The sequence below is a fragment of the Pelobates fuscus genome, chromosome 7, assembly GCF_036172605.1.
Source record: "Pelobates fuscus isolate aPelFus1 chromosome 7, aPelFus1.pri, whole genome shotgun sequence".
NCBI lineage: Eukaryota > Metazoa > Chordata > Amphibia > Anura > Pelobatidae > Pelobates > Pelobates fuscus.
The window spans coordinates 123,237,862-123,263,052 of NC_086323.1; the positions used below are offsets into that span (position 1 = coordinate 123,237,862).

The 25,191-nt window shown below is 44.0% G+C and overlaps 1 protein-coding gene across 2 annotated transcripts in view; it reads left to right on the forward strand.

Moving 5' to 3' along the window:
• LOC134568168 (coagulation factor XIII B chain-like) overlaps positions 1–25,191 on the forward strand; it is a 62,219-nt gene that overhangs the window by 30,724 nt on the left and 6,304 nt on the right. For both annotated transcript variants that reach the window (XM_063426524.1, XM_063426523.1), the window contains 5 exons: positions 466–648; positions 3,109–3,306; positions 14,852–14,944; positions 23,372–23,541; positions 23,664–23,861. In XM_063426524.1, coding sequence (XP_063282594.1) covers positions 466–648; positions 3,109–3,306; positions 14,852–14,944; positions 23,372–23,541; positions 23,664–23,684 — 665 coding nt within the window. In that variant the 3' untranslated portion in view covers positions 23,685–23,861. The remainder of the gene's footprint in view (positions 1–465; positions 649–3,108; positions 3,307–14,851; positions 14,945–23,371; positions 23,542–23,663; positions 23,862–25,191) is intronic.

Consider the following 25,191-nt stretch of genomic DNA (forward strand, 5'->3'; position numbering starts at 1 on the left):
AGATTGAGATACAATTAAAGGTAAATTACATCTGTTTGAAAGTGAAGCAGTTTTTTTTTCATGCAGGCTCTGTCAATCATAGCCAGAGGAGGTGAGGCTAGGGCTGCATAAACAGAAACAAAGTGATTTAACTCCTAAATGACAGTGAAATTGCAGGGGAATGATCTATACACTAAAACTGCTTTATTTAGCTAAAGTGATTTAGGTGACTATAGTGTTCCTTTAAGTGCTAATCCATTTGAGAATAGTTTAACACTTAAAGGTAAGACACACAGATGGACTCCAATGACCATGACAACTTCATAAAGATAAAGACGTTATGGTTCTCGAAGGGTTCCTCTAAGCTCTTGAAAAGAAAGGTTAGTTAAATTCTGAACACAATCATAAATGTACTCCTATTAAATGAGCTGACCCATGCATTCTGTAATAGACTAAAGACCTATAAATTACAATATTTTTTTTCAGACAAACTATTACCTTGTGGGCTACCACCATCAATCAACTATGGAGACATAATACAAACTCTTAAAACAAAGTATGACTCAGGTTCTGTGCTGGTGTACAAATGTCCATCTTTCTATATACTTGAAGGCAACCAAAAAATAACATGCTGGAATGGAGTTTGGAGCGATCCCCCTGTTTGTTTAGGTAGGTGCACAGTATTGTGCAGTGACTTCATCCGAAGAATGTTAGTTTTTGACACAGTAACACTGTGACAGTGGTAAAGGTTGAAATAAACTGTTTTGCAAACTACCAACACTCACTGGGGTTAAAACATGTTCTATACATTTCATCATCTCATTACGTCCCTATGTTTAACGCAGGTAAATATTTAAGTTTAGATTTTGCATCAGTTATGTGCCAGGCCAGTACAAACTACTGTTCTGCCTGGGGCCAAGGTCACCTGAAAACAAAAAACACAGTGCCCTAAAGCCAGTTCCACTTGAAGCACCTCCCACACCCAACTGATTACAAGCCATTTTCCACCAATTGTTCCTCACCATATTCCCATAATTCATAGCCCCAAACAAAATTCAGCTCACACATAAAAATGCAGTTTTATATTTTATAAGGCTACTTAAAATAACCTATCAAAGCAAACAAATATAGGGATGCAGTTCCACCATATGGCAATATTGTATTAAGACCGCCACTACTTTACAGGACCCCAATATTGGTGGGTCCTACACTAATTCCAACATTGGAGTCAAATTAAATAGTTCTAGTGCTAAATAAGCGAAAGTTTATTTTAATCTGTAAGAGCATTGTGAATTTATATATTGCAAAATGAAAAAAAAAATAGTGTACAAACTAAACATTTAAAGTGATAGTTCTTTGGTGTATATACTCACAATGCATATATCATATATCTATTCTATGCCAAATGGACAAAATCCATTGAAAATGACCAAATTCAGATCACATTGGCTATGCTTATATTTACCAAAGAGTTTACTACGGGTTTCTGTAACCTCATGTTGGCCAAAGACAAACCGAAAGTATCCAATAAGATGCACCTTTGCAAATTATCATTCACTTTCTTTGTGCAAATTAATTGATATTTAAAAAACCAGGCAAACCCTTGGCAGCTCGAGAGTCAATTATTTGGCAGCATGCCTATAGAGATCATATTGCTATAATGGAGGTAATGTACCTCCATATGCCCCCATTTGCAATTTAACAGTTGGTGGCAAGTCTACTAAGCATTTAAAACTAGTGACTGGGTAGCCATTGCTGCCAGTCACTAAAAAAAAGGCCCCATTCCATATAATTGCTAGGAGATTAGGGACCCCAGCCATTCTGGGGGATTTCAATTTTTGGGGGGGTGGACAATGGCATATCGTTTGGTTTGGCTGATATGCGGACCGAATTTACAAATAAACAGTAATTGATGAATTCCATTAACAATATCCAGATTTTGCAGTACTGGTGGAGGCAGTATCTCCAGAAGGATATTGATACTTTAGTAGCCCTCTGAACTCTCTCTAAACTGGTTCATGGATTGCAGGATAAAACTTACAAGGAAAGATTAAAGGAACTTAACATGTATAGCTTGGAGGAAAGACGAGACAGGGGGGATATGATAGAAACATTTAAATACATAAAGGGAATCAACACAGTAAAGGATGAGACTATATTTAAAAGAAGAAAAACTTTAAACCCTTAAATTAGAGGGGCAAAGGTTTAAAAATAATATCCAGAAGTATTACTTTACTGAGAGGGTAGTGGATGCATGGAAAAGGCTTCCAGCTGAAGTGGTAGAGGTTAACACAGTAAAGGAGTTTAAGCATGCGTGGGATAGGCATAAGGCTATCCTAACTATAAGATAAGGCCAAGGTCTAATGAAAGTATTTGAAAAAAAATTGGGCAGACTAGATGGGCTGAATGGTTCTTATCTGCCATCACATTCTATGTTTCTATGTTGTAAGATATGCATTGTATCGATACCTGAATCTAAAAGCATTGAACAGTATTGAAGTGCAGGGCTAATGAGGATGCAAACCCAGTTTCTGATCTCCAAATATAAACAAGTAGGAAAAGCTCAGTACTCAGTATGCAGATTTTGATTAAGTATATTTAGGCTTCAAACCAAAGTGACCACATTTTGATACTCAAGTGTGTGTTTCTTAAATCATAAATGCTTGTTTTAGAAACTCCGGTATAAATAGGTAGATTTAAAGTACTAACACCACCAAGGTGTATCATAAAGTAAAATGTTCAAATGTGCAATTAAGCTGCTAACATAGATTTAATATTTTTGGATAAGCTTTTCAAATGATTTATCATTTTTGGATAAACATTTATTTATTAATTTCAAAATGTTAACATGTCAAAAAATATGTCATGTGTCTGTATGTATGATAAATATATTAATAAATGTAAAATAAAATTTAAAATATTGAAATATTTTTCAAAATATGACAATTTTTAAAGTTCATGCAAAAATATGAAATCCTTTGAAAAATGTATCCAAAAATGTTAAATTGAAGTCTTGAGATGCCTCTGATAATAAACACAACTCATCATGAAACATTGTTTACAAAAAAGACAGTAAATACTATTTGACTTTTACTGGTATTAAATACGAGAATGTTTGTTTTTTTCTAGAACCCTGCACAGCAACTGAAAAGGATATGAGAGAAAATAATATCCAATTACAATGGACATCAGCACAGAAAATCTATTCTCTGCATAATGATATCATTGAATTTAAGTGTATTCCTCAATATATGATATCAGATCCCAAACTGCTTAGAGTTACGTGTAATAGAGGAGTGCTTAATTACCCTAAATGTTTCAAGCCAGGTATGTGCCGTGCCCATGCCATATAAGTGACTAAAATGCCTGTTTTCGCTAATAATTATTTTTGGATACTTTTACTTGGGTTTATTCACAGAAACAAAACAAAAGATGTAAACTGCAACATCATAGAATAATATCAATTTTTGGTGCCACAACAATGAACAGGCAATTTTAATCCTATCCTGGGTCTTTCAGTCATAAGGAAGACCCAAGAAAGGGTCAAAATGTTGTCAACTAGCTGTTATAGCATAATCAAAATGTACCCTATTCAATGAATAAGATGCTTCAGTTTGTGGAGTATTTTTGCTTATGTGAAATGTGCCAGTCAAGTGGGATTGATATGTAAGTTTCACTCTTTGCTGATAGGATGCCCATTATGCCCACCATGCAATTTCTTATTCTTTAATGAATGTTGTCTGTTCATTTATCTCAAATGAAAAATGCAGGGAAATGGTCAAATGGCCATATTGTGTTTGGCCCACCACCAACTACGTGTTAGGCAAACAAAACCACCCACAGCATTTCACTAACAGCAATCCTTCTTGTCTTTAGTCGTAAACAGAGAGTCAGTTTTAATCTTTATTTTAAACCTCATAATAAAATATCTCAGAATGGCAGAATAATGTGTGTAGGCACCTAGGTATAGAAATTGGAATTTAATTAGGCTCTAAGGATAGGTTGTGCCTAGACATCTCAGCACTCATCTTGTGTCAGCCTTGGGAAACCAAATGAAATGGAGTGGCATTTGTTGAAAGGGTATTTATGTAAGGGTTGTGTAGGTTATTTTCAACAGACAATCCAATGATGGGAATGTCTTTAATCTTGTGACAGATTAAACCATGATCTAAAAGTTGTAAAGGCCACAATTTAGTTAAGACCCTGTATGGCTTTCATTGTAGTTAAAAAATATAGATTAAGGTAACAGCGCACCCACAAAAAATACAGTTTTTAATCTTGCAAAGATGCTTAAAGCGGCACTGTCATGGTCGAATCTGTTTTTTTTTTTTTTAACCCCCCTCCCGACTCCACTACATCTAATTGACCCCCAAGTCACCCCCAAATCCCCCTAAACCCCCCATATTACCTATTTTTTAATCTTGATTCTCTGCCCCAATATATATTCAGGGCCCCTGAGCGGTGGGTGGGGGCCTTAAAAAACAATAAGGGGGGGACCTACTGTCCTCTCCCCGGCCCCCACCCCTGAGCGGTGGGTGGGGGCCCTAAAAAACAATAAGAGGGGGAAACCTACTGTCCTCCCCCCCCCCCGCCCCCACCCCTCAGCGGTGGGTGGGGGCCCTAAAAAACAATAAGGAGGGACACCTACTGTCCCGTCCCCCGCCCAGGCCCCCACCCCTGAGCGGCGGGTGGGGGCCCTAAATGAACCCCCCCCCCCCAATCAAGGTGACTAGGGGTCCCAAGCCCCTAGTAACCCCCCACCCAAATAAAAATATCCCCTACCTACCCCCCTCACCCTTAAAATAGTGAGGGGGAATAAAATAACTAACCTGTAAACAAAATATAAAGCCTTGCCCCGCCCTGCATTTAGGCTAAGGACACTCTGATTGGTTGGTTTAAGCCAATCAGAGTGCTCTTTGTCATTTTACACAGAGTGGGAAAATGCCAAAGAACTTTCCCATGCTGTGTAAAATGACACAGAGCACTCTGATTGGGTGGCTTGAAATCCATCCTATCACAGTGCTCTGTGTCATTTTAGACAGCGTGGGAAAGTTTTTTGGAATTCTCCCACGCTGTGTAAAATGACACAGAGCACTCTGATTGTTGGCAGAATACAAAAGGAAAAATTAGTCTCCTAAAAGGAGAAAAATTATAGGTGGATTGGCGCTAAACAGTAAAAACAGCAACTACCCCCAGTGTCTAAAATCACTCAAAGACACTACACAATAGTGAAATAACAATATACAAAGTGGGGGGTGCAAGTGAAAAGAGAACAAAATGAATCTTGTAGATAATCTGAAAGATATATAACAATATACACATAGCATATTACTGTATATATGTAAAAAAGATGTGTAATAGAGGTAATGGGTCACTCACGATATATAGAGCCTAGAATAGCAGGCTCTAACTGTGATCACTTGTGAAAAATCAGCTTTTTCAGGCTATACACATGGTCTTCTTGTAGTATTAGATGTCCTCTCCCCAGTGTATAAAGGATAAATGCCAAACCAGGATGTTTCTCCGCATTCTACTTCCGGTTGTGACGTCATGACGTATCCGCCGTTATGGCGTCATTTCCTGTGTGTCCGTTTTGAATCTTCCGGAAGTAGTAGGTTCAATAACTCAGAAGACACCATTTTAATTGTGGGCAAAAAGTCCATAAAATAAGAAAGCAACAATAATAGTAGATAATGTAAATATGTCCAATTGTAACAGGACAAATATACATATGAAGAGAGATAATAACAACAATCCATCATAAAAAATTATACAGAATAATTTAAAATGATACAATTAAAACCACACTCATATAAACATAAATTATAGGTCTATATAAGTGCTGCCATTTCAAAATCCACGTCGAGACCACCAGAAGACAAGGTGTCCAAATTAAAGATCCACCTCATCTCACAGCGGCTCAACATGGATTCAGCTTGGCCACCCCTCCAGTGGGTCTTAATCAATTAAATACCATGGAAGATAAGTCTTTGTACCTCATTCATCCTGGTTTGCACCAGCAGGGATAAATTTATTTAAAGGGATAGTCTATTTCCTATAGTCTTTCCAAATTTGATGAATCTCAGCCAAGGAGGAGGGGTGGGCGGGCAGCAACAAGACCTGCACGGAGCTGGAAATGAGGTGAGTAAATTCACCTTTTCAATGGGGTAGAAGTACAAGGAAAGCCAGAAATCTAAACAGCAGTTCTTAAACTCTAGTGTCATTAATACATGTTTGTATTCTTGACACTGTAGTGTTCCTTTAAGTCCTCTCTATGCACTACCACAATGACATCCCACGCCCTGCAGTAAGGGAGAGTGACAACGCGGAAAGCAGATTGGGCTGCAGAGAGTAGAGTAGATTGAAGGTATACACTGGTATTTTTGGTTGTAAACCTTTTAGCTGCAAGACTTACCGTATTTATCGGCGTATAACACGCACAGGCGTATAACACGCACCTCATTTTTAGAAAGAAATTCCAGGAAATTTCCCCCCTCATCCCATAGTATTCCCCCCCCTCATCCCATAGTATTCCCCCCTCATCCCATAGTGTCCCCCCTTTCCATAGTATTCTCCCCCCTTTCCATAGTATTCTCCCCCCTCCCATAGTATTCCCCCCTCCTCCCATAGTATTCCCCCCCTCCTCCCATAGTATTCTCCCCCCTCCCCTCCCATAGTATTCTCCCCCCCTCCCCTCCCATAGTATTCTCCCCCCCTCCCCTCCCATAGTATATAGTATTCTCCCCCCTCCCCTCCCATAGTATTCTCCCCCCCCTCCCCTCGTATTCTCCCCCCCCTCCCCTCCCATAGTATTCTCCCCCCCTCCCCTCCCATAGTATTCTCCCCCCCTCCCCTCCCATAGTATTCTCCCCTCTCCCCTCCCATAGTATTCTCCCCCCTCCCCTCCCATAGTGTACTTTCCTCCCCCTCCCCTCCCATAGTGTACTTTCCTCCTCCTCCCCTCCCATAGTGTACTTCCCCTCCTCCCCTCCCATAGTGTACTTTCCTCCCCCTCCCCTCCCATAGTGTACTTTCCTCCCCCTCCCCTCCCATAGTGTACTTTCCTCCCCCTCCCCTCCCCTCCCATAGTGTACTTTCCTCCCCTCCCATAATTACTTACCTGTCCTGAAGCGTGGGCCGGCTTCACACCGTGCACCGCGGAACAGGAACTTTAATTTAAGGTTCCGGTTTCCGGCGGGACTGAAAGGAAGTGTGCACACTATTGTGCACACTTCCTTTCAGTCCCGCCGGAAACCGGAACCTTAAATTAAAGTTCCTGTACCGCGGTGCGCGCTGTGAAGCCGGCCCACGCTTCAGGACAGGTAAGTAATTATGGGATATCGGCGTATAACACGCACCCACGATTTTTCCCCTATTTTCAGGGGAAAAAAGTGCGTGTTATACGCCGATAAATACGGTATTTCCCATAATCCTTAACAGGAAGGTTACATTCATGCTCAATATAGCCAATTGTGCAAACATAAAAAAAAAAAAAAATACAATTTAATAGTGCAAATAAATGGTAAACTTTAATGATTTTCATTAATTGTAAATGAAAATTGTCCCACAGAAATAATATAGGCAAACTAACAAAGTGGCAGAGCCAAGGGGAAAATTGTGGTCCCCCCAAATCGCCCCACCAGTTCCAGGGCCGGATTAAGAGCACAGTGGGCCTGGTGCTGACAATTATGATGGGCCTAATTACGGAGTCTTATCGACCAAAAACACTAAAACAGTCATACCTCCCAAGCGTCATGTATCTGATGGAGATGGGGCTGGAGGGAAACTCATAGGATGCAGTTATAAGAAAACACACTCTATGCTAATCTCTCTCTAATTTATGTTTTCTTCTGTCAAGTAAATCCATAACCCCTAACAGCAGTGTCCAGTGAAGCAGTAAGTCAATGGGTGGGGTAAAAGGGTGGGCCACTGGTGCGAATCACGTAACCGGCCAAAAGGGGAGAACATGCCCAAAAAGGGGGCATGTCTGTCCAAAGAATTGGACAGTCCTTAGAAAGCATGGAGTGAGCGCATCATTAGACGCATTTATGTCAAGCTCAGGGTGCTGCCTGCATAGAATGCCCTTAGTTGGACAACCTGCATGATTGGCGGGCAGCCTGACAAGAATGCATGTCAGGCTGCCCGCCAATCATGCAGGCTGTCCAACTAAGGGCATACTATGCAGGCAGCACCCTGAGCTTGACATAAATGCGTCTAATGATGCGCTCACTCCAGGCTTTGTAAGGACTGTCCACTAGCACTTGCTGGTCCACTTGTCTCCTTACCTTCTTATTAGCAGGCAGAAGTTCCTGGTATATAGTCTGAGACAGAGAAAAGATGTATGTAGTGAGTGTAGAAGAAAGGGGACATGCCACAGTTTTAGAGAGACCAACGTCTGCATTACCTAAACTAATTTTATTGTCAGCCAGTCCACACAGGTTTTGTTCCCATACATCCCTCGTCACCAGAACAACTACAGCTTAGTAGAATCATTCCATTCAGGCTTTTGCAGTAAACACTCTTTTCAGAGAAAATAACTCCACTGGCCACTCCTTAGATGGCTGCTAGAGGTGCTTCCTGGGGCAGTACTGCCTAATGTGCAGCACTGCCATTCAGTGTCTCCACCCTCTGCATGCAGACACTGAACTTTCCTCATAGAGATACGTTGATTCAATTTATCTTTATGAGGAGATGCTGATTGGCAAGGGCTATGTTGGACTTGTGCTGGCTCTGCCCCTGATCTGCCTAGTTGACAGTCTCAGCCAATCCTATGGGGAAGTATTGTAATTTGCTCAGACCACCACTTCTGATGATGTCAGCAGACAGTCAGTTCAGAGGCAGAGCCAGCAGCTGCAGACTTGAATACAAGTAATATTTTACTATATTTAGGGAGGCAAGAAGGGGCCAGGGTGGTGGTTTTAACATAATAGGGTCAGAAATACATGATTGTGTTCCTAACCCTATAGTGCTCCTTTAACCCCTTAAGGACACATGACATGTGTGACATGTCATGATTCCCTTTTATTCCAGAAGTTTGGTCCTTAAGGGGTTAAGCAAGAGTATGTGAAGAGTAGTTAGGGTTGACACCTTTCTTGGAAAAAAATACCAGTCTTAATCATTTGTATAATTAATTAGTTATCCGTGACTGTAACGGATCGCCTGGCACCCCGACTGAGAACCTCCGTTGATGGATGCTCCTAGTGCTTCCCGAGGGCTACAAGCACTCCACCAGACACCATAAGCACCGCAGACCCCACGAACCGCCGCAGCTTGGTTGGGGTCTCGCCGTCTCCTGCCCACCCTGGACCTACGACCAGGCTCCAGGGGGTAAACCTCTCCTCCAAGATAGTGAAGCAGGAACAGTCGTGCTCGAGATCACGTGACCTCTGGTTCTCTTTAAGCAGTTGCTGCGCAGCTGCATCAATAATCTCCTCCGGGGGATTCGGGCCATATTTGGCTATTCTCCTCAGTAACTCAGTAGCAAAATCTACGCATTCATATCGATAGAACATGACTGCTGGTGGGGACGCTGTTCGGAGACAAGCGTTGCCCTCAATATGCTCTCATACGATACCAATACGGGTGTCTCCAAGGTGCTGCTCCTTGCACTAGGACGCCATCCCACCGCTTGCCACCAATGTAACGGATCACCTGGCACCCCGACTGAGTACCTCCGTTGATGGATGCTCCTAGTGCTTCCCGAGGGCTACAAGCACTCCACCAGACACCATAAGCACCGCAGACCCCACGAACCGCCGCAGCTTGGTTGGGGTCTCGCCGTTGGGGTCTCGCCCACCCTGGACCTACGACCAGGCTCCAGGGGGTAAACCTCTCCTCCAAGATAGTGAAGCAGGAACAAGCTCTTACAAGAGCTTACAGCAAGGGAATATGCAGAGCATAGCAATCCCTTGTAGCAGATTCCCCCAATAGGAGACGACACTTCAAATAGAGGGTGAAGAAGAACTGACTGTGCTGGCACACCCAGCCTGGTTTTTATTACGGTCTTGCACATACAGGACCGCCCACAGGGAGGTATAAAATAACCAATAAAATAACAGTTACAACCCACAGTAAAGTCATTCCCTCTGCCTGTGATACAATTATCTTACACAATGGGAAATTGAATTATCACAGGCAGAGAAATACCGTTTTTACAAATATACTATAACTTTAAAACTATACATCACATTCACATAAAAACATATGTGTACATATTCACAATCAATCCATTCAGGGGAACAATATATAAAAAAAATGGCACGAATCAGACCAGGGGTTCAAAAGTTAGCAAAAGTATTAATAAAACCCACTGCCAGCATGGCTTTCCGGCCCAAACCAGTTTCACAAGAGTCCTCTATCCTGGAGACAATGGAGAGGTAATCCAATTATATCCAGGGATAAAGGCAGACTCCATTGAGCACATGTTAGCAAAAGACACAAAAATACATAACTCCTATCATACTGAACAGAACCCCCACATTCAACCCATCCCGAGATGGCTTGGATCTGAGCGCTCAATATATCCGAACAGCGCTCAGATGCCACAAACACAGTCAAATCGCCATGGAGTTTAAGTTTAGTATGGGCTGATGAGAGGGCCATAGTCTGAAAGGGACATACACAGTCCAATAGAATTCCATATGCTGCTTAAAGGGCCAGTGGCAGTATAATAAAATACAGTATGCCCAAATGTTGCACTTGAAGGGCCAAATCTCCCAGGGACCATAATCACAGGGCAGGAGGCGGGCAAGCAGCCCCCTCCAAAAGCTCATGGCAAACTCTGTTAAAGGGGTGAGTTTGCTACATTTCTCCCCTTTTCCAAACAGACTAACAGGGTATCTGACCTTCTTTCGGTTAGTGCCCTTGTTAGTCCAGAAACCCACCCACAAAACGCAATCAGCAGTGCAGCCCCCCCACAACACTTGGTTACACCTGAGTAAGGGAGAAACTTGTCCATGTCCAGGTGTCTCCCCACGGCTGTGCAGGGTACTGGTAGGCTTCCTTGGTGAGTTGCTGAGTGGGTAGAGACCAGCGGTACTCTGCCCTGGTGCCAGCGCTACCACGGAAGTAGCCTGGTTGGAGCCTGGTTGTCGGAGGGGGAGACTGACTGTCTCCCCTTTGGATACACAGCTCGGCTGCTGGAGGTGGAGACCGATTGTCTCCCCTTTGGACAAACCACCATGCTGCTGTGGGGGGAGACAGACTGTCTCCCCTTTGGCTAAACAGCCCTGTTGCTGGGGGACAGGACTGACCGTCCCTACCCCCTGTGTTGTAAGTGCAGAGACCAGGGTCCCATCTGCATGGTTGTGGGGCTTACTGTCTCCCCTGGGTATGTCAAACTGCCGTTGGGGAGAGGGGGAAACAAGCTCCTCTCCCATACATACTTCCAGCTGTAGTAGGGGGTCTGGGCCGACTGCCCAGCATCCCTGTAGGGTTGGTATAGAGACCTCGGTCCAATCTGCACCAACCATGCTAAATGGGCAGAGGCCAGCGGCGCTCTGCCCAGTTTCCAGCTCTTCTGCTGGGGTAGCCTGCAGAAAGTCAGGCTCTGCACAAGGGGAAAAGGAAGGGCAGAGGCCAGCGGCGCTCTGCCCAGTTGCCAGCTCTTCAGCTGGAGAGGGGTCAGTGGGGTTTAAAACTTCACCCACTACCCCCAGTACTGGGTTGGGACAGGGCTGTGGAGGAGGGCTATCACTTACCCCCTCCTCCTGGTACTCCGGCTGCTGTGGGAGAGTGAGACCGACTGTCTCCTCTCCTATTAACACACTCTGCCGCTGGGGAGGGAGGACGACACTCTCCTCTCCCTGCAATATATTCTACCGCTGGGGAGAGAGACTGACCATCTCCTCTCCCTGTAGGGCCGGTAGAGAGACCTCGGTCCCATCTCCATCTGCCTGCTGGGGGCCTTTCCAGTACCACTCTATGCAGTCCTCTACTTTGGGTTTCTCTGGTTTGTGTTGGAGGAGGATACCGGCTACCTCATCTCCTTGACCATGTCTCAACAATTAACAGTATGAAGTCGTGCTCGAGATCACGTGACCTCTGGTTCTCTTTAAGCAGTTGCTGCGCAGCTGCATCAATAATCTCCTCCGGGAGATTCGGGCCATATTTGGCTATTCTCCTCAGTACCTCAGTAGCAAAATCTACGCCTTCATATAGATAGAACATGACTGCTGGTGGGGACGCTGTTCGGAGACAAGCGTTGCCCTCAATATGCTCTCATACGATACCAATACGGGTGTCTCCAAGGTGCTGCTCCTTGCACTAGGACGCCATCCCACAGCTTGCCACCAATGTAACGGATCACCTGGCACCCCGACTGAGTACCTCCATTGATGGATGCTCCTAGTGCTTCCCGAGGGCTACAAGCACTCCACCAGACACCATAAGCACCGCAGACCCCACGAACCGCCGCAGCTTGGTTGGGGTCTCGCCGTCTCCTGCCCACTCTGGACCTACGACCAGGCTCCAGGGGGTAAACCTCTCCTCCAAGATAGTGAAGCAGGAACAAGCTCTTACAAGAGCTTAGTAGTGATTACAGCAAGGGAATATGCAGAGCATAGCAATCCCTTGTAGCAGATTCCCCCAATAGGAGACGACACTTCAAATTGAGGGTGAAGAAGGACTGACTGTGCTGGCACACCCAGCCTGGTTTTTATTACGGTCTTGCACATACAGGACCGCCCACAGGGAGGTATAAAATAACCAATAAAATAACAGTTACAACCCACAGTAAAGTCATTCCCTCTGCCTGTGATACAATTATCTTACACAATGGGAAATTGAATTATCACAGGCAGAGAAATACCGTTTTTACAAATATACTATAACTTTAAAACTATACATCACATTCACATAAAAAAAGTACATATTCACAATCAATCCATTCAGGGGAACAATATATTAAAAAATGGCACGAATCAGACCAGGGGTTCAAAAGTTAGCAAAAGTATTAATAAAAGCCACTGCCAGCATGGCTTTCCGACCCAAACCAGTTTTACAAGAGTCCTCTATCCGGGAGACAATGGAGAGGTAATCCAATTATATCCAGGGATAAAAGCAGACCCCATTGAGCACATGTTAGCAAAAGACACAAAAAGACACAAAAATACATAACTCCTATCATACTGAACAGAACCCCCACATTCAACCCATCCCGAGATGGCTTGGATCTGAGCGCTCAATATATCCGAACAGCGCTCAGATGCCACAAACACAGTCAAATCGCCATGGAGTTTAAGTTTAGCATGGGCTGATGAGAGGGCCATAGTCTGAAAGGGACATACACAGTCCAATAGAATTCCATATGCTGCTTAAAGGGCCAGTGGCAGTATCATAAAATACAGTATGCCCAAATGTTGCACTTGAAGCGCCAAATCTCCCAGGGACCATAATCACAGGGCAGGAGGTGGGCAAGCAGCCCCCTCCAAAAGCTCATGGCAAACTCTGTTAAAGGGGTGAGTTTGCTACAGTGACATCACATGATGTAAATCACAAGGAGTGATATCAGAGAAAATTCTGTAAAATCACCAACAAACTACTCACAGTTTGATTCTGCTGTATAGATGGATTGCTCCCAGTGTCTCCCTGTCTCCCAGTGTGTCAGTCTTGCAAGTCACCCAGTGTCTCAGTGTCAGTGTCCCCATGTCACCCAGTCCCCTAGTCTCCCAGTGTCTCAGTGTCCCCATTTCTCCCAGTGTCCCAATGTCTCAGTGTGTCCCCATGTCACTAGGATACTGGGGACACAGTGAGACATGGGACACTGAGAGACATGGGGACACGTAGAGACATGGGGACACTAAGAGACCCGGGGACACTGAGAGACATTTGGGGAAACTGGGAGAAATGGGGACACTGAGACACTAGGGACACAGACAGTGGGAGACATGGGGACACTGAAACATTTGGGGACACTAAGACACTAGGGACACAGAGACATGGGAACACAGACACTGGGAGACTAGGGGACACTGGGAGACTAGGGGACACTGGGAGACTAGGGGACACTGGGAGACTAGGGGACATAGACATGGGGACACTGGGACATATAGGGACACATGGGGACACTAGGCACACTGAGAGACATGGGACACAGACACTGGGGACACTGGCTGGGGGACACTGGGAGACATGGGGACATAGTGTCTCCGTGTCCCAATGTCTCAGTGTCTCCCAATGTCCCTATGTCTCACAGCGTCCCCATGTGTCTCAGTGTTCCCAGGTCCCTCAGTGTCTGTGTCCCCATGTGTCCTAGTGTCTCAGTGTCCCCTAGTGTCTGTGTCCCCATGTGTCCCCTAGTGTCTGTGTCCCCATGTGTCCCCTAGTGTCTGTGTCCCCTAGTGTCTCAGTGTTTCCATATGTCCCCTAGTGTCTCAGTGTCCCCTAGCTTCTCAGTGTCCCTGCTGCCTTTCCCCCCATCCCTCACTTACCTGAGCTGTAGAGCTGCTGTCTGGACTATGTGCTGTGTTGCTGCTCCCCCACGATCAGTGAGTAGTAGAGAGAGGCAGGGATATGCTGTGTAACTTCCTATCCCTGCCTCTCTCCACACACAGTGACCCCTACTGGCTGGTGCTGGTATTGCAGAGTAATCTCCATTTATTCTGAGAAAAATACCTGCATTTGTATTGCCGGTATTACTGCAATACCGGCACGGCCAGGCAGCCTCAAATACCAGCTGTGCCAGTAAAATACCAGTCAGGTGGCAAACCTAAGAGTAGTGTGTAAAAAAAATGGGCCTATTCCATGGGCCTGGGCCTGGAGCTGCAGCTCCATCAGCCCCTACGTTAATCCGGACCTGACCAGTTCTACAATCAAATGGACCAGCTGTTATGCAAACCTTTACAAATGATGTTGTTTGTTTTTGTACATCTAGGAACAGACCAAAATAAAGAGCCCGAAAAACCCGATCTGGATGACGAAAAGCTTGACCTTCTGCTTCAAGACTGGATACCAAGAATTGTCAAAGGTACTCCTGCTGTCATCGTAATAGATTGAGCTTTTCCAAGTATGTGTAGTTCAGCAACTTTACGGAGATACCTGTTGCTGGCTACATTATGGTTACATCTCAATAACCTTATGATTAAAACCTTCCTCATTTCATATACTCCAGGTGCAGCTACTGACTTACTGTTATAGTATGACAGTGGAACAGATGTTAAAAAATGCACTTTAACAGAACCAGAGTATGTGTGACTATGACTATCAATCAGATGCCTATAGGCAGCTGCCGACTAGGAAATCTGGTTCTTTGGCTTCCTCTGGGGCAGAGAAATTTAATTTGCTGGATTCTGCCTCTCTTTATTTATAGATATATAAATAATGAAATATCATGCATTTTTATTTTTAATCATTAAGGGAACATTATAACTTCTCTGGAATTTACAATAATCTATTAACTTGTCCAGTGGCGTACTAAGGAGGGGGTGGTTCTCCCTGGGTGCACTCACTAGGGGGGTGCCTGGGGCAGACTGTGTTGGGACTGTGTTGGGCCAATCGCAGACACTCCTCAGTGTGCAGGCAGGGCCGGACTGGGAATTAAAAGCAGCCCTGGAAAAAAATTATTTACCAGACCCATAATGCGTCGCGCCAGCATAGTGTGCAGATACAGAGTTAGAAAAGATAACTTAAAATTAAAAATTATTACTCCAACTTGGAAAAAAAGCACATAAAGGCTTTAAAAAAAAGAGTGCAGATTTATTTTAAGCAGACGTGCCTTTGCATATAACCAATGTTTCAGTCCAACTACCATGACATATTAAGGAAAGCTTTGTAATGGGACTGAAATGGTGAATGTATGTAGGGCACAACTGTAAAAAATGATGTTATCTTGTTTATTTTGAGGTCCTGTGGGTGCACTCTTCACTTTAAATATGTTATTGTGCTGGATTATGCACCTAGCAACAAGACTGGGCCAATATCTGCTTATTACATATGGTACATATCAATGACACACTGCAGAGATGCAGACCCGATATCACCACTGGACCACCAGGGAATTAAATAAGGTATCTAGTCCCCCCCTCCCTCCATCACCCCCTTCCCTAACATCATCACCCCTTCCCTCACATCATCAACCCCTTCCCTCTCACCATCACCACCCCTCACCATCACCTCCCTCGCTCTCTCTCTCACTATCACCACCCTCTCTCTCACTATCACCCCCCTCCCTCTCACCATTACCCCCTCCCTCTCACAAACACCCCCTTCTTCTCACCATCGCCCCCCTCCCTTACACCATCACCCCCCTTATTCACACTATGACACTGTCAGGATCGGGACAGGGATCCAACACGCAGAGTACAAAGAGAGGAAAGGTACGTATACCGGGCCTTAGAATGGCCGGACTAACGTACCGAGAGTAATAGAGAATAGTCAGAGACAAGCCGAGGTCGAGGGAACGAGAAGACAGATAAGCGAGAGACAAGCCGGGTCAAGGGATAACAGAGAAGCAGGGTAGTACAACGAGCCGAGTCAAAACCAATAGAGCAAACAAGAATACCAGAGCGCTGAGAGACTAGACAAGCTAGAACCACGACAGGGCAATGAGCTGAAGTGAGAAGTAAGCTTAAATACCCTGGCTCTGGATGGTAATCACGCCTCTGACAAGTACCGATTGGATATCGGAGACTTGAGTGACAGGTCGCTCGTGATAGCGTCATGACGTCACGTATTGAGCGTCCTGCTAGAAAAGGACGTGGATTCCTCGCGGCCGGTGTTTAAGTGACTGGATGAACCGCGAGGAACGGAGGAAACAGCTCGCCTGGACGGATAAACCACCAAGTCTCTACCTCCCTTAGAGGTAGAGGCCTCAGGTACCCTGACAGTACCCCCCCTCTCAGATACGCCCACCGGGCGGAATGAACCGGGGCGAGATGGGAAGCGGAGGTGAAATGCTCTGCGAAGGCGAGAAGCATGAACGTCCTCCTGAGGTACCCAACTCCTCTCCTCAGGACCATATCCCCTCCAGTTGACCAGATATTGCAATTTTCCCCTTGACATTCTGGAGTCAATGATGGAGCTGACCTCGTACTCCTCCCGACCCTCCACCTGAACAGGACGAGGTGAGGAGGCCTTAGAGGAGAATTTGTTGCAAATAAGAGGTTTCAACAAGGAGACATGAAAGGAGTTAGGAATGCGTAAGGCAGGTGGCAGAGCAAGGCGATACGCAACCGGATTGATACGAGTGAGAACCCTGTAAGGGCCTATGTAACGAGGAGCAAATTTCATAGATGGAACTTTTAGGCGAATATTCTTGGTACTCAACCATACCCTATCCCCAGGAACAAAAACAGGAGCCGCTCTTCTATGCTTGTCAGCGTGTTTCTTGAACAGCGAGGAACTATGTAATAGAATTTGCCGAGTCTGATCCCATAATTTCTTCAGGTTGGCGACATGATCATCAACCGACGGTATCCCCTGAGAAGAGGAAACCGAAGGAAAAATCGAAGGATGAAAGCCATAGTTCATGAAGAAAGGGCTAGAGCGAGTTGAATCGCAAACAAGGTTATTGTGTGCGAACTCCGCCCAAGGAATCAGACCGACCCAATCGTCCTGGTGTTCGGAAACAAAGCAACGTAGATACTGTTCGATCTTTTGATTAGTACGTTCAGCAGCTCCGTTAGACTGAGGGTGATAGGCAGAGGAGAAGTTCAATTTGATGCCCATTTGAGAACAAAAGGATCTCCAGAAACGTGAGACAAATTGAGAACCTCTATCAGAAACAATCTCTGAAGGAATCCCATGTAGGCGAAAAACCTCTCTCGCAAAAATCTCCGCCAATTCAGGAGAAGTCGGAAGTTTAGGTAATGGCACGAAATGGGCCATCTTAGTAAATCTATCCACCACCGTGAGAATAACAGTCTGTCTCTTGGAAGCAGGCAAATCAACGATAAAGTCTATGGACAAACAGGACCAAGGTTTCTCAGGAATGTCCAAGGGGTGTAACAGACCACATGGAGATGCATGAAGTAGTTTAGTCTTGGCACAAGTCTCACAAGCTGCGACGAACTCCTCAATATCTTTTCGAAGTGAAGGCCACCAGAAATCCTTGGATATCAGAGAGTATGTCTTGCGAATACCAGGATGACCAGCTATTTTACTTTCGTGAAAGCATTGTAAGAGCTCCAGTTGAAGTTCAGGAGGAACAAAGTTTCTTCCCTCAGGAGTGTTTCCAGGAGCTAGATGTTGTGACTTCAAGATCTGGTCAAGTAGCGGAGAATGAATTTTGAGACTGGTATTAGCAATAATATTGCATTTGGGTACAATGGAGGACAACAGTGGTTCAACTGAGGCAGAGGGCTCATATTGGCGAGATAGCGCATCGGCTTTAGAATTCTTTGACCCAGGTCTGTAAGTCAGAACGTAATTGAAATGGGTAAGAAACAACGACCAACGAGCCTGCCTGGAGGACAGACGTTTGGCCTCTCCGATATAAGACAAGTTTTTGTGGTCTGTCAGAATGGTAACAGGATGTAAAGTACCTTCCAATAAATGTCTCCACTCTTTCAAAGCCTTGATAACCGCTAGTAATTCTCTGTCACCGATGTCATACCTGCTCTCAGTACCGGTCAATTTTTTAGAGAAAAATCCACATGGATGTAATGGTTTATCAACACCCAACCTTTGAGATAGGACAGCACCTAAACCAGTCTCTGATGCGTCTACCTCAAGTAAAAAAGGCAGAGAAGTGTCGGGGTGAACTAAAATTGGAGCGGAAGCGAAAAGCTCCTTGAGAGTTTTGAACGCCAGGAGAGCTTCAGTAGTCCAATTCTTAGTATCAGCCCCCTGTTTGGTCATGTTAGTGATAGGTGCGATAATGGAAGAATAGCCCTTAATAAAGCGCCTATAATAATTAGAAAAACCAATAAATCTCTGTATGGCTTTAAGACCTTTGGGTAAAGGCCACTCTAGAATGGATTGGAGCTTATCCGGATCCATCTTAAATCCCTCCCCAGAGATCACATAGCCGAGAAAGGTTACCTGGGTTTGATCAAAGCTACATTTCTCCAACTTGCAGTACAAGCCATGCTGGAGAAGCTTGTGCAAAACCCTCCTGACTTGCTTGTGATGAATCTCAATGTCACTAGAATGAATGAGTATATCATCTAGGTATACAATGACGCAATCTTGCTGAAATTCCCTAAGAACCTCATTTATCAGATCCTGGAATACAGCTGGTGCATTGCATAACCCAAAAGGCATAACAGTATATTCATAGTGACCATATCGAGTATTGAATGCCGTCATCCACTCATGTCCCTGCTGGATTCTCACCAAGTTATATGCCCCTCTGAGGTCTAACTTGGTGAAAATTGTAGAGCCCTTCAAACGATCGAAGAGTTCGGTAATCAAGGGGATTGGATAGGCATTTTTAATGGTTATCTTATTTAGGCCTCGATAATCAATACAAGGCCTCAGAGAACCATCCTTCTTTTTAACAAAAAAAAATCCAGCCCCGGCAGGGGAGGAGGACCTTCTAATGAATCCCTTGTCTAAATTTTCGTGAATATACTCCTCTAGAACTGAGTTCTCTTTCGTAGATAACGGGTATACATGACCTCTGGGCGGCATGGTACCAGGGAGTAGGTTAATTTTGCAATCAAAGGACCTGTGTGGGGGTAAGGTATCGGCTTTCTTTTTGTCAAATACAGCCTTTAAATCTAGATACTGAGACGGAATTTGTGTCTCTGTAGGATTATCAGAGTTAGCTGCTGTATTGGTTAAGCCGAGAGGTGAGACTTTCCGCAAGCATTTCTCTTGACAATTCTGTCCCCACGAAACTATCTCCCCTGACTCCCAATTAATAATAGGGTTATGTCTCCTCAACCAGGAGTACCCCAGCACTATGGGAATAGACGGAGAAGAAATGAGCAGTAAGGATATGTCTTCTCTATGTAGGATGCCAACAGTTAAGTTAATCGGTATGGTCTCATGGAAAATAACAGGCTCAAGTAACGGTCTACCATCGATGGCCTCAACGGCCAGTGGTGTCTCTTTTAACTGGGATGGAATAGCATGCTTGGCAGCAAAACCCTGATCTATAAAGCTCTCAGCAGCTCCAGAATCGATTAGTGCCATAGTCTTAACTACTCCCTTCTCCCACTTTAAAGAAACGGGTAACAGAAGCCTGAGCTTTTTGTAATTGTGAATAGAGGACAAAGTAGAAACACCCAAGGCCTGTCCTCTAGAGGAACTTAGGTGCGAGCGTTTCCCGAACGATTGGGACAGTTTAGGCGTAAATGACCCCTGACTCCACAATACATACATAAGCCCTCCCTTCTCCTGTACTGTCTCTCACTCTCTGTGAGATGAGTACTGCCTATCTGCATAGGTTCAGGAATACGTAAGTCCTCGAACTCAGAAATTTGAAAGGTAGGCGCTAGTTTAAAGGAGGGTCTACGGGTCCTATCTCGAGTGTTCAGCCTCTCTCTTAAGCGTTCATCAATACGAGATATAAAAGAAATTAAATCCTCCAAATTTTCAGGGAGTTCTCTAGTAGCGACCTCGTCAAGGATTACATCTGATAACCCATTCAGAAACACATCTATATAAGCCTGTTCGTTCCACTTAACTTCTGCCGCCAAGGACCTGAACTCTAGTGCATAATCCACAAGTGTTCGATTGTCTTGTCTAAGGCGCAACAGTAATCTAGCTGCATTGACCTTCCTACCAGGGGGGTCAAAAGTTCTTCTAAACGCAGCTACAAAGGCATTATAATTATAGACTAGTGGGTTATCATTCTCCCATAAAGGATTGGCCCATCTCAAAGCTTTTTCAATGAGTAGAGTGATAATAAATCCAACCTTCGCTCTATCAGTAGGATAAGAGCGGGGTTGTAATTCGAAATGGATGCTAATCTGGTTTAGAAAGCCACGACACTTCTCCGGTGACCCGCCATAACGTACTGGTGGGGTAATACGGGAAGAAGCACCTACAGTGGCTACCTCTAGACCTGAGACTGCAGGAGAAATAGAAGGAGTACGTGTCTCCTCAGGTGGATTACTAGCACGGGACAAAAGTGCCTGTAGTGCCAAAGCCATCTGATCCATCCTATGCTCCATGGCGTCAAACCTGGGATCCGAAGAACCAAGCTGACTGTTTGTACCTGCAGGATCCATTGGCCCTGTCGTAATGTCAGGATCGGGACAGGGATCCAACACGCAGAGTACAAAGAGAGGAAAGGTACGTATACCGGGCCTTAGAATGGCCGGACTAACGTACCGAGAGTAATAGAGAATAGTCAGAGACAAGCCGAGGTCGAGGGAACGAGAAGACAGATAAGCGAGAGACAAGCCGGGTCAAGGGATAACAGAGAAGCAGGGTAGTACAACGAGCCGAGTCAAAACCAATAGAGCAAACAAGAATACCAGAGCGCTGAGAGACTAGACAAGCTAGAACCACGACAGGGCAATGAGCTGAAGTGAGAAGTAAGCTTAAATACCCTGGCTCTGGATGGTAATCACGCCTCTGACAAGTACCGATTGGATATCGGAGACTTGAGTGACAGGTCGCTCGTGATAGCGTCATGACGTCACGTATTGAGCGTCCTGCTAGAAAAGGACGTGGATTCCTCGCGGCCGGTGTTTAAGTGACTGGATGAACCGCGAGGAACGGAGGAAACAGCTCGCCTGGACGGATAAACCACCAAGTCTCTACCTCCCTTAGAGGTAGAGGCCTCAGGTACCCTGACAGACACCCCTCTTACCTTTCTCCCTTCACTCAAACCATCACCCCCTCCCTCACAGTTTTACCCCCTCCCTCTCACATCACCCCCTCCCTCAAACCATTATCCACTATACAAGCACACACTGCATCCACTACACAAACACACACTGTATTCAATATACAAACACACTACATACACTATACAAACAAACACTGACACACACGTATACCTGTATGTGTTGGTATATGTGTATGTATGTGTCAGTGTGTGTATGTGTATCTGTATGTGTGTGTATCTGTTTGTATGTGTGTGCCTCTATCGGTATGTTTGTCTGTGCCTGTGTGTGTCTCTCTCTCTCTATCTCTGTGTCTGTATGTGTGTGTCTGTGTGTATATATATGTTTGTATCTGTGTGTCTATCAGTATGTGTGTCAGTGTTTGTCTGTATGTGTGTATGACTGTGTTTCTATGTAACTGCATGTGTGTACCTATGTGTCTGTTTATTTGTGTATATGTGAACACTACACACAAATACAACCCTGCATCTAAATGTCAACACTTCATAAAAACACACCAACATATTAAAAAATCACACTACAGAAAAATGTACACCTGCATTCAAATGCCAATATATACGTGCAAACACACCCGTACATTCACTCACACATACTCCATACAACAACATGCTTACATTCAAACACACAATCACTGCTCAGTGCTAAATATATTTTTAAAAAAATACAAACACTGCTCCGTGCTCAATACGTGTAAGAAATATGTGTTTTCTTTTAACATTTTTAAGCTGGGGGGTTGCCAAATATAGGACCTGCCCCAGGTGTCAAATGCTCCAGGTACGCCCCTGAACTTGTCTTAACCCTTTTTTCATGATATGCTCTGTTTTCTTTAAAAGTTGTATTAACCACATCACAATACAGTTCAGAAAAGGCAGACACAGGGCAAAAAATGGCAAAAGTGGGAAAGAAATAGAAACAGTGATGGTTATGTGTAAAATTTAGTACAGATGTATTCACACCAACAATTTTTTCGCTTTTACTGTATGCAATAATTTTTTCATTTGCACTACACTTTTCCTGTTTGCATTCCATACCCCACAGTTTTCTCTCATGCCTATCTTTTGTCCTTTGAACATCATTGTCGATGTATAAAAAAAAAAAGGTGCAAGAATGTGCCTTTTTTCCTGCCAAAATGGCAGGTTTTCTTAAACAGGTCTTCTTTATTTTTCTTTAAGGAAAAAAAATCCTTTAAGTTGCAACTGTGTCTTTCTTTTCTAGTAATATTACTTGTTTGCTTGTTTTGTGACTTTAATTAATTCTATCAGGAAAATAAAGGAGCAAAAAGATTCAAAGAAGGAATAAAATGTGTCATAAAGTCAGATTATTTTGTCGAACTAGAGTAAAGTCCCTAATGTATAAAGGAGGAGTGACAAAGGAAAATGGAGTGTTCACAGAAAATTGACAAAGAAGTAAAAGGAAATTAGACAATTTTATACATAACCCCATTATTTCACTTTACTTCTTCTTCTGTATGTTTTCTTCTATGCTGAATATCAGAGGCTAAGGGCAGCGCTTATGACAATGATTGAGAGGGAGTGTGAATTTAATTATTTGTTAAATATAGAGAGAACAAATATAATATTAAAAATCTTTGGAAGTGACAATTGCCCGTTAACATTTTTGCTTTACAATAATAATGTTATGCCATTTTTCAGAAACTTGTGATGCTCCCCCAGAGGTTCCAAATGGAAAGCTTAAAACCAAACAACAAGCAAGTTATGATTCTGGTTTCTCTGTGGAGTTTGAATGCAATGCAGATTTTGTAATCAGCGGGACCATGTTAAATGTGAGAAGGGACAATGGTCTGATCCCCCTCAATGTACTCGTAAGTATAATTTAAAAAAAAAAAATTATATATATATATATATATATATATATATATATATAATATAGGAAACATACTATATTATCACAAAATCAGCATTTGCTTTGTTGTCTATTAAACAGAGGGATGCAGAGTTTCTATAGGAGACCTCGATAAAAATAATGTTGTGTTATACTCTTCGGATGATCTGAAGAGTGTCCATATGGAAGGCTCGGAAGTAAGACTTAGGTGTAAACCAGGATTCCGTCGATCATTTCATGCATCTCTTACGGCTGAATGTAATAATGGAAAAATGAGATATGAAAGATGCTTTTCTAAACGTGAGTACAAAGTAATATGATCTTCTTCAAACATACATAATGTGTTATGTTTCCCACCCTAAAGAAAGTGGCCATGTTCTCATGCAAAAATGTATGCCATTTATGTCCCCATCTATCCGCTATCTGCAAAGATGCATAGAGCTGTAATAATTTCGGTGTCATAGCACTGAGCATGAGTGGAAGCATTATTTCTTTAAGGGATCCTATAGTGTTAGCAATGAAAAGCTGTATTACTAACACCATAGTGCCTGTGGCGCCCTCTCACCCCCTCCTATGTGCCCCCTTCCCAAGCCCATTAAAGGGTTAAAAACCCTTTATTACTCACCCAATTCCAGCACCGATGTCACTGTGCTCTGGTTCGGTGCTCCACGTCATCCGAAGTGGAGACCTAATGCGCATGTGCGGCAAGCGCTGCAAGCAAATAAGGCCCTCCCCATAGGAAAGCATTGCTCATAAAATACCTCTTCAGAATGATGTCCATATATAAATTGCTAGCTCTGCTTAATTTCTTATGTCTGTCTTAAATAGTTTCCAATTTATGGGGTAATGCAATAACACTTGTAGTTTCAATGAAGTTACCCTTTTTTCCCAACCACATGCTCACAAATTTAACCCCTTAATGCACTTCTTACTTTTTCCTTTACTCCGGTAAAACAATGGATCAGGGCTTTAAACAGTCTTTCTGCTTCTCTGCAGAGTAACTGTAATTAGCCTCCTTTCTCCCATATTGTACATCACACTACAGGTCTGCATTCTCAAATATTTTTAAAAAGGGGTTCCGTATAATTTCTACATTATGTTACTAATATTACTAACGCTAATATCACTAGTCATTCAAAGATTGAAAAAAAGAAATCCTAAACATTTTGCATATTTAGATAATTTTCAGGTTTCAGGTATCCTTAATGAACAATCAATCCCTGAGGAGCCAGGCAAGGCCTAGGCAGAACAGTGAGTGTGAGGGAAGTGTATACAGAGAAATGTGGTAAAGTGGTCTTGGGATGTGGGTGGAGTAATATGGGGTAGATAGGTGGGCTAGTATAAATAGGCTGCCATCTTACAGGATAGCAGCCATCTTAATTATCAGTTGGGAACAGCTTGGTCATTGCTGGTTGTTTCTCTCGTTATACCTGCTTTCCAAGTGCTGTTTGCGGCCAGGCTCAGGGCTGAGACCTTACAAAATGGGGGTCTGCGCCTGCATGCTCAGCTGGTTTATCATCAGGCCTCCATGGCAGTCTCTGCCTCCCCTCCTGACAGTAGTAGAGGTCCCCGGAGGCGAGCTCACCCACCGGAACATTTTGCCCCTCAAGGGGAAACTATGGGCCCTCCT